This window comes from Macrosteles quadrilineatus, unplaced genomic scaffold, assembly GCF_028750875.1.
Source record: "Macrosteles quadrilineatus isolate MER2022 unplaced genomic scaffold, UCM_ALF_1.0 Scaffold_3__2_contigs__length_128488019, whole genome shotgun sequence".
NCBI classification, from domain to species: domain Eukaryota; kingdom Metazoa; phylum Arthropoda; class Insecta; order Hemiptera; family Cicadellidae; genus Macrosteles; species Macrosteles quadrilineatus.
Window position 1 is genome coordinate 59,398,766 of NW_026542596.1, and position 10,944 is coordinate 59,409,709.

Below are 10,944 nucleotides of genomic sequence, written 5' to 3' on the forward strand. Positions count from 1 at the left end.
CGAGGAATTGTTTGTTAGGCTTGAGTGTCGGTTAAGGTATTTCTTTCTTGATAATTCATTGTTTCGAAGAATAAACTTGACACTGCAGCAGTTATGATTGTTTGAGAAGTATAGCATTTTTTTCAAAGCTGGCTATGACGTGGTTGGACGTTATTTTTACATAACTTTTAGTGAGCATGACTTACCATTGCCAACTTTATTACTTAAAAACAATATAAATAACAATAATATCTATGGTACCCTTTCGAAATAGTTTTAATTTTATAATTCAACTTACGATTTTTAACGACATAAATCTTCAAGATTAGTTTGTAAAGTAAGAGATGCTATCAATTTAATTAAAAAATAATTCATTTACCTAATTTGTAATAGCAAAGTAATGATTTGGTTCTCTTAAACTACTGCGGTTAACACCCTTGATTTACATAGGCTATATCAATAGCTATAAATTAACTCAATCTTCGAAAAATAGGTTTGAAAAAAGAATAGCTCAGTGATGTTTACCTCCCAAAATGCATTTTAAAAATCATTTGAAGAATTTCAACAATCGTGTTTAAATAGGCCTATTTATCATTGTTTAATAGATTTATTTAATTGGTCGATATTTGTGGAAATAAACTTCTATTAATATTTTCCAGATAAAAACTATAACGAATGCTGTTTGACAAGGCGTACAGCGATGGACAGGTTAATTCTTAATCACGCTGCCTTTGAAAGGGAAAACTCCAAGCTTGAAAACAGCCCAGAGTGAATAATATATTGTAAATTATGTTGATATGAAATTCAATTTGTCCCTTGCAGGGATTTAGAGTGTGTCGCCGGAGTAAAAAGGCTGTATGTAAGAATTGCTAGGAAAACCTCTCCGATATTAATATTACATGGATGGTTTTCATATGTGAAACGTGATATTTTGGAATTAACACGAAAAATAATATCGCTAAAAATAAAATGTTCTTTGCATAGTTTTATATATAAACACATGGTGTCCCGGAGCTCTCTACCAATATTTTAGGGCATTCCTGGGTAAGAAACATATCTAAATATCATATTTATATTGTCCGGAAGTCTTTAGTTACTCACAAAGCCGCCATTTTGTTTTGTTTTTTTTTTTACTTATATATATTTTTTAAGTGGTTAAACATACGAAATTGAAACTTTTCAGAAACAGCTTGACAACTAGACAAAGCTACAAAACAAATATGACAATTTTCCAAATTTATAAAACAAAATGCGGCAATTTCTAATTTTGATTTTAAATAACTCAAAAACCGTTGATTTTACAAATATTTTACTTTTTTAAGGCAATTTAATAACAAATCGAATGACACCTTCATCTTTAATATTGAATGAATATTAACTGAGATATGGCAGCTTTAGTGATACGTGCCCGCTGTAGGTTAGTCGATCGATCAAGGTGTCAATCGATTTGTAGTTAAATTGCCTTAAAAAGTTATTCGTGTAAAAAAAATTATAAATGGTCGCCATTTTGTTTTACGAATTTGGAAAATTGTCATAATTTTTTTTTTTTTTTTTTGTAGCTTTGTCTAGTTGTCATAAATGTTTGTGCAAAGTTTCAATTTCGTATGTTTAACCACTTTTCAGACAAAAAATTATATGTGAAAAACAAAATGGTGGCTACGTGAGTAACTAAGGACTTCCGGATAACTTAAACATTATATTTAGATATGTTCCTTACCCAGGAACAATGCCCTAAAATATTGGTAGAGAGTTATGGGGCACCCTATTTTAAATTACATGAATCAAATAGGTTTAATCGCTCACAATCCACAATATTTGTAATCTTATGGAATTAATAAAATAAACAACCTACAACAATTATTTGTCAACCCTGAAGAAAAGTAATTGATTAATCAACGTTAATGACATCAAAAAGCGACAATATAAATACAAAGAATTTCTGCTGAAAGACAAAGAATGTTTCTGTTTTGAGTAAACTTAAAAATTCAGTTTAATATCATTTCATATTAACTTTGAGTTTTTCTTCAAGAAAATTTCCCATATAGAGTCTTTTACCGTAGGCCTTACCTCAAAGTAAAACCAGGGACTAGCTCACTTGGTCGTTTTGATGTTTCCAGAGACCAAAAACAGCATACGCCCATTTACGAGATTTTTATTTAATTCAATACACCAGTATTTATTCAAATGTGTTCGTAATCCAGCACAATCGACCAATTTTTGAGTTTTACAAATTATTTATTTTATCTGACCAATGTACCATTTAATTGACCTTGTGTCAGTATTAGCCTTTTGGGCAGACTTCCGCAAAGAACCTACGATATATCATCGGATGAATAACAATATATATTGAAACTTGTTCGGTTCGATACATCGAGTATATAATTTCTTTTATTGTAACCATAAATTTTGCATTTTTATTTATATTTAATTAATAACTTAAAACTATCAATATAAAAACATAAACACAATTTATTATATGAAAAGAAAAGTAACAAAACAAACAATAACCAAAACATGTATTAATGATAAAAATATTGAGAAATATGAACCTAAACCTACAAACAATTTCGTCCATATTTAGTCTTAACTATTTAAGTGTAAATTAGAAATAAAAGGCTTCGTTTATGTTATTGTTTTAATTTATGGTAAAATTAAAATCCTTGCAAAATGAATGTCAAACCAGATAAATATAGATATATTTGGATATTTATCGTTATTCATCCGACAATATATCGTAAGTTATCTGTGGAAGTGTACCCAGACTTTTTGCTATAAAGCTCGAAAACGGTATACCTCCGGGTTTGCGCCGTTGGCTGGATATTTACGTGTCTTATCACTGGCTTCACCACCACTGGCTTGTTCATTTAACCATTTTACATTCATTTTACACGTGAAGGTGTATCCTGTTATAAAATAGCGTCACAGAACTATATATATACTGTAGTTGAACCCCTTCCTAAATAAAATTGATTATCAATTATCACCGATACTGGGAGCTCCGAGACTAATTTCTCATATGAGGAACAAGCTTTACCGTACCGTAGGCTAAAATAGCTGCCTAGACTCGGGGCCGATTTATTTCGTTTGATGTCCTCAGAGGCCAAAAACACCATTCGTTAAGAATTATACGTTTTGAATAATAAAACGTTGTTATACAATTATATGATTCGAAGAAAATTAAAATAAACTGTACATTTTAAATTTTTGTGAAATTCTTACGGAGAAACGTAAACTATTGTAGTTCGCTTATACTCTAGTTTTGTTGCAATTTTGTTTCTTTATTTGAATAATCAATCCAGCTTTTAAAGGAAACAACAGCTGTTGTGTAAAGCACTCAGTCGACGTTGAATCATTTGATTGAAGGCAGCAGCAAATTAATCATCTTCTGGCGCAATGGTTTGCCTGAGTTTACGATCCTTCGCTTACAGAGTAAAACACAGCACTAGAGTTTTATTTTAAAAAATGGCTTTAGATTTTTAAATTAGATGTGAATTCTTTATAACAATGGAAGGCTAGATTCATGTAGGCTACAATTTTCAATTTATGTACTTTTTCATTGTTTACAAACTGTCTGCTTGTGATCTCGGTGGAAAGTTTTGGAATCAAGTATTATTTTCGTATGATGTGCAGTAAATAGCACTACAAACTACAATCGATTAAATTGTTAAAGCAGAGAGCTTTGAAATAGAGAGTTTGTAACCTCAGTAAAAACCTTGGCTGGCAACTCAGTATATGAATATTTTCGTCATATTACCTATAAAATATCAAAAAGTGTGGTTCGCGTAGAATTCATCATCTTGAATGAAGCCAAGGTTGGTTGGTGGTTGGGAGCGCGGTATTTCCTCCACTACTCTCTCTCTCTCTCTCCCACCCATGTATTGATCCGACCTACCCCCTCCCACCACCAACTCCCCCCTCTACCTTACGTCCTACTGACCACTAGTTGATATTATTTGCCGCTTGTATTCACCTCTACTCAATAACCTCGCTGGCCACAACATTAGAACTCTTCTACCCCTAGATACCTGACCGCAACACTGTGAAGCTTTCCAAAACCACCACTTTGAATTGTAAAGCGGAAAATTTATCTGACGTTTTTGTCAAATAGTTATGGTTTGAGGTTCGTTGTATCAAAGGTCTGGATTAACTAAGATCGTAGCTAATTCATGTTTAAAGGTTTAAAAATATAGGCATTATACTACACGTTGGTGGCAGGCGTTTCTTGCTACAAACCATCGTAGATTATCCTCCCTTAGAGATTTCATCCTTATGTAGATTGTAAGTTAGTTATGCTCAATAACACTTAAAACTGTCGATTTCTTTTATTATTTCCTTTTAATTTCACACCCTTGAACGACCTGATACAACGTTGTTTATAATATATTTTATCTTATGTTAATATAACCAAAGGAGCACACACTTAAAACTTTCTAAAATATATAAGATGCTTATTTGGTATCGACACATTCAATCAAAACAGAACATGGATAATGCATAAAAAAATATTTTAAACGTTGGAAGAATGAGAAGTACAGTATTCATAGCATCCGAAGTCAATAACAATCATAACAGCGATGCATGTCTAGATTTGCAGATACGGAAGGGCGAGTCTGCTAGAATGAGGTCGGAGTAAGTGATGATTGGGGAGGCTATTAACTAGATGATGTAACCGTCAACCTAAATCTTACTGGCGGTGTTTCATTTGCTATACTACCTCAAGCCATTTTTCATTTTTAACTTTTGCTACTACATACCATATACTCCCTTAGGGAGTGTGTCTAATCTATGCTACTACTAATATGCCATCAGTGTTTGAACTTGCCAAGGCAACGATTGGAGAGTAAAAAACAGTTCGAAACTATACCAAGCTGTCAATGTTTAGAAAAGGTCAAAATTTATTAAAATGCCTGGTAGTAATACTGTACACAATTTTACCAAAATCAGACCATAGGTGCAGTCGGTGCAGTCTGTAGCTCTATTAACATCCACACATCATCACATCGAAACCCAAATTGTTTGGTTCAGACTGCAAAAAACGGAGATATCTACCCAAAAATCAAACTATAAAACGAATATTTAATGATGAAAACAATACTATCTCCATATACTATACTATGTACTATGCACTCCAATGTATAGGTAGTGGGGCCTTGGTATAGGTGTAGAGAGTAAAAATAATAATCCTCAGCGGATGAAGGGAATTTATAATTTTGGTGATTGGTTGGGGGGTCAAAAGAGATAAACGCCACTCTTTGTGTAATCTCACCAGAGACTCTAGACCATCAAGCTTCTAGACGAACAACCACCAGAAGTTGCAATAATTGTCATTGTCAAGACCATCATTGTAATGTTCCTTTCTAATCTTCAAATTGAAGCGAGGAAAACTCTTCTTATACGATATTTTGACAAGCGGAGATTTAGTTTGGTTTTCTTAGTTTTTAAGATATTCCAAATTTTAAAATGCCTAAAATGGTTCAACTGTTGATATTTTGTAAAAGCTTAAGTATTAAAACTAATAAATTTTGTCCCGTAACTATCTACAATAGGTTGTTGCTATAATGTAGGGTTATTTTCATTATCTTATTAGAGGATCCAAAATATTTAAATTCTGCCTAAAATATTTTACATTGGAATGAACTTTACAAAAGTGGTAAAACCATCACAAACAAAAATGATATCATAAACTGTTATTTTTGTCCGTTATCTAATTAAAAGATCTGAAAGAGCCAATCCAATCCAATCACAGCCTAATCCCTCTGATTGAAAGTTTCTCTTCACCTAACTACAACGATTTGTTTCTCCAGCTTTTGAATCAAGAAAACGTCAGAGATTAAAGAGTCTCCTTGATTGCGTTTATTTATTTCAGAGTTTTATTTGATCGACAGCATCCTACGCAATATTATTTTATCCTTTGCTTTGTGAATTTTTAGTTACAAACCGTTCAAAGCCTTAGTTAAAATGCTCTACTGTACATATTGTAGTCTTTTTAGACTAAGTCAAACATTCAATGATCAACGATATCTTTAGTTGCATAGTTGTTTAGTAGTACTTTTATACATTGATGGAATAATAAGATTTTTTAATACCCCATTGCGTAGCACATTAACTCATTTAAAATGCGATTGTTGGTTTTTCCTCACACCTAGTTACAGTAAAAATATTTCTACCACTGCATGGAAATGATCACATTTCCATACATATAAAAAGTACGCAAAATAGCTCATTTACGCTCTAGAGCGGGAATGAATCATTTACGCTCTAGAGTGGGAATGGATCATTTCCGCTCGCTAACCAGCTGTTTACACAGTTGCCGTTTCTACACCAATACGTTCTACGACCACAACCGTGGATCTGGTACGTTGGTTAACAACCAGTAAGTAAATAACATAACTAGCCTGTGTTATTACAAGTTAATTATGGTGGTAGGGAAAAAGTTGTGTGTATTAGCTCTTAGTACACAAATAGCTATTGAAGTTAACTATACAACAACGTATGTTGTATTTTGGGTACAAATAAAGTATGTATTTCTATTTAAAATCGAAAGTGTTGCTATACTTCTTGGAATACGAATGAACAATTCAAATGTAGCTTGATATTAGTTCAGTAAAACTTATGGTTAAAGATTATTTGCATTGAAAAACAAATATAAGAAACATGAAGTCATCTAACGCATAAAAAAACAGGAATGCAAATAATCTTCGATAGCTTCGAATAATTATGTTCGATAGCATCATATAATCAGATCTAATCATTTTATGCCTTTACGGATTCTAAAGCTGTGTGTGCTTTTAAATTAAGGATAATTATTTCAAACAACATACTCTAGTTGGATTTTTTCAAAATTAAATGTTATCATCATACCTCAATTTGAACGGTGAAAACTGCCTTAGATTCAAAACCATGAAAACGGAATTTAAGATGCTTAAGTCTTAAAAGTTTATATTTATGATGTAGGTAGAGTGATATCTGACTAATGAAATTAATTAAAGTTTAAAAAAGAGAGATTTTTAGGTAAATTGTATAGGTAGGGGTTTCTTCTGTTCACAGGAACATGCATATGTTTATACAACTAGTAATTCCTAAAAAGAGGAATTATTTTTTTTTAATAAATGGGCGGAGTAAAAAAATTCCAACGAATGACGTTTATGGATGAATAGAGATATTTGACTACTATGCTAAAAGATGATAATTAAGAGCGAACCAATGTTTAAGATTATATAAAATAAACAAACGGTCCATATTTTATTTTTTTAACTACATTCACAGGAATGTTCATCTGTAATCTTTAATAAATTATCCTCGTATTCTTCACTTTTCACACAACACGTTGAGCAATACATTTAAGTAACAGTATACTAGAAGCATTTAATTTGTTGATAACTGCATTTGTGCGTGTTATGATTGGAAATAGTTCTGTTGTTCCCTTCTGCATGGCATGTTAGAATGTGCACTTACTATAAATTAGTATAAGTATTGATTTTGGATACTGAATTATACATACCAACCAAATTGACTAGCAGCAGGGGGCATTTATTATAAATTATATTAATATTGTGGGAACATATGCATTTTGTTGATAACATTCTAATTATGATAGTTAAAAAAAACTCTTCAGTAAAAAAAAACAATTATATTGAGCTAACAAACAAAGATGCTTCTACTTTCAAACAAAAAATAACCATACCATCAGGCAAATAAGAAAGAAAGCAAATCGTATTTTACAGTAGTACACTATATGAATTACCTGTTATGGCGAGGTTGGACAGTCGAGTCCCAGCAATGAGGGTGGGACTGATTGTCCAATATTTGAAGTGCAGATAAAACTACGAAGAGTGATAAGGATTTTTCAGATAAATTATAAATTGGTGTACGATAGGTTAGAGCCTAACCCTAAAAAACTAAGAAAAATCTTACGTAAATTTTTAGTTTTTAACCGAAGTTAATGTTGAAACATATATATTAACTTGTTTATAGTGCATTTAGGTACGCATACTTTATCTTTACCTGCTTTTCAACTGTACAAACCGTCCCAGGGCTAATACAGGGACTGGTAATTTATTTATGTACCGCGAACATATTTTACTACTGACTCTTGGCCTGTAGATCCTGGGACTGACTGACTTACAACTCCACACAATGTTTTTAAACTACTGACTATTTGTCTGTAGATCTTGGGACCGATTGTCCTACCCCCTCTACACAATGTTTTTCTGTAGATCCTGGGACTGAATGTCCTACAGCTCTCCACAATGATTTTCTGAAGACCCTTGGACTGAATATCCTAAAACTCTACACAATGTTTTCCTGTAGACCTTGGGACTGATTGTCCTACAACACTACACGATGTTTTCCTGCAGACCTTGGGACTGATTGTCCTACAACTCTACACAATGTTTTTAAACTACTGATCATTTGTCTGTAGATCCTGGGACTGACTGACCTACAACTCCACACAATGTTTTTAAACTACTGACTATTTGTCTGTAGATCTTGGGACAGATTGTCCTACACCCTCTACACAATTTTTTTCTGTAGACCTAGGGACTGATCGTCCTAAAACTCTACACAATGTTTTTAAACTACTGATCATTTGTCTGTAGATCCTGGGACTGACTGACCTACAACTCCACACAATGTTTTTAAACTACTGACTATTTGTCTGTAGATCTTGGGACCGATTGTCCTACACCCTCTACACAATGTTTTTCTGTAGACCTAGGGACTGATTGTCCTAAAACTCTACACAATGTTTTTAAACTACTGATCATTTGTCTGTAGATCCTGGGACTGACTGACCTACAACTCCACACAATGTTTTTAAACTACTGACCTTTCGTCTGTGGACTTTGGGACTGGTTGTCATACAAACAACCCTACACAATTTTTTTTACTTTAGACCCTTGGACTGATTGTCCTGAAACTCTACACAATGGTTTCCTATAGATCCTGGGACTTAATGTCCTACAGCTCTCCACACAAAGATTTTCTGAAGACCCTTGGACTGAATATCCTAAAACTCTACACAATGTTTTCCTGTAGACCTTGGGACTGATTGTCCTACAACACTACACAATGTTTTCCTGCAGACCTTGGGACTGATTGTCCTACAACTCTACACAATGCTTTCCTGTAGACCCTTGGACTTATTGTCCTGAATTTCTACACAATATTTTTTTTGCTTCTGACCTTTCGTCTGTAGCCCCTGGTACTAATTATCTACTACTGCAAATACTGTTTTAATTGTATGTTTCTGTCTTGTTTCAGTGGGTATGACCATGACCTTGAACCCCAACGGTGTAGGAGTGAAGGTCGAACCCGTCAAGAGCGCCCTCGGACCCTCGATACTTCAGGCTTGATGTCATAGGTTGTGTGTACCTTAAGAAACTATTAACTAAATAGGTGCTGAAATTCTATTAACATATTTTTTCTTCAATGTTGAAATGAGTTCTAAAGTTTATATTTTTCTCACGCTCAGACGTTTTACACATTAGTGGTTAAGAGGGAATTTACGAGCGAATGTGACAATTGTGTGAAAGTTTTTGATTAAGAGTGGAAGATTTTAGATTTAAAAGTGGTTGCGGGTACGTAGTGCGTGTTGAATAAGTTTGTAAAATGAACACATAAACACAAAAACGTATAACAATGTTATTAGCAACACACATAATAGGATTTTCAGATGTTATTCTAGAAAAGCTTCTGTATTCATAAAACTTAAATCCATTATTATTCATTTTAGACATATACGCCCTACAGGCAACCTATAATTCTTCATAATTTGAATCTGGACTTGAGGTTAGCATACTTTTGCTTTGATATTGTACCTTACAAATTAAATAGCGCTTTACAGAGTGTTACAAATGTTGAAATAAAAACATTCACCTGAATACACAATCACATGAAGCCATGAAATAAAAACACACTATACTACATCAGAAGAGAAATTCAATGTAAATTTTGTAAAGTAATACGAGCGTTTAAAACGTGTTCGGATTCGTATCCCGTAAGGCATCGTATTATACATCGTACTATAAATAGGCTCAAAATCGTCGACGTTGATTACCATTTGTCAAAAACTGAATCAAATATATAAATCTAAATTAATTTTTGGACTAGAATAATATTTGTTTAGTTCGTTGTTTTATGTGTGATTAATTATCATCATGCGGAGAACAACGATGTAAAAACTACTGGATTGCGCTCTCAGTAGCACTGCGGGCGCTGTTTGCGGTCTCGCTCCCCCCACCATCTACTGGCAGTAGCCGACGCAGCCCATACACTCACCATTGTAAAACGCGGCTTTTTAAGTTGCTGCTCTGTTTAAATATATAGATATAAAATATTGCTAATACATGCCAAAAACTTTTACTATTCTAAACTTTATGTCTTCTTCTTTTCGTGCAAAAAATAACACATTTGAACTCTTAAAAACCCTACTACATTTGTCCAGTTTTTACCGCAAATCTATGCTTGACATTAACGTGATAGGCATACTTTTTTATGACCTATTTTGTAAGATACATTGTCATTAAACATTGAAAGAAAAAAATATCGCGTTTACGTCAAACATTTACGTTACCACTGCGGCAAAAACTTAGCAAAATTATTCTAAATGTTTATGTACTAGTTTTTCGATTAATAAAATAGAATTTCAAACACAAATATTGTACTTCATATTTCTCCTTTGTAATCACTTATTATTTTACCATGTACAATTTGGAACTAGCAATATCAGTTGTCTAAAAAACTCTACAAAACGGGTTTAGTGAATTTGTAGTTTTAAAGAATTCAAATGGGTTATTTTCTGCAAGAAACAAAACAGACATAAAAGGTTTAACTAGTAAAAAGAGTTTGACAAGCGTTAGCAATATTTTATCCCTATAAATTTCAACAGTGCAGCAAATAAAAAGTGTGTTTTATAATGGTGAATGTATGGGCTGCGTCGGCTTCTGCCAGTCGATGGTGGGG

The 10,944-nt window shown here is 33.1% G+C and overlaps 1 protein-coding gene across 1 annotated transcript in view; it reads left to right on the forward strand.

Annotated features, from left to right (window-relative positions):
* Window positions 1-10,118, forward strand: part of LOC128988772 (potassium voltage-gated channel protein Shaw-like) — a 317,384-nt gene extending 307,266 nt beyond the window's left edge. The window contains exon 8 of the mRNA XM_054410392.1: window positions 9,244-10,118. Coding sequence (XP_054266367.1) covers window positions 9,244-9,343 — 100 coding nt within the window. The 3' untranslated portion in view covers window positions 9,344-10,118. The remainder of the gene's footprint in view (window positions 1-9,243) is intronic.
* The last annotated feature ends 826 nt before the right edge of the window (window positions 10,119-10,944 follow it).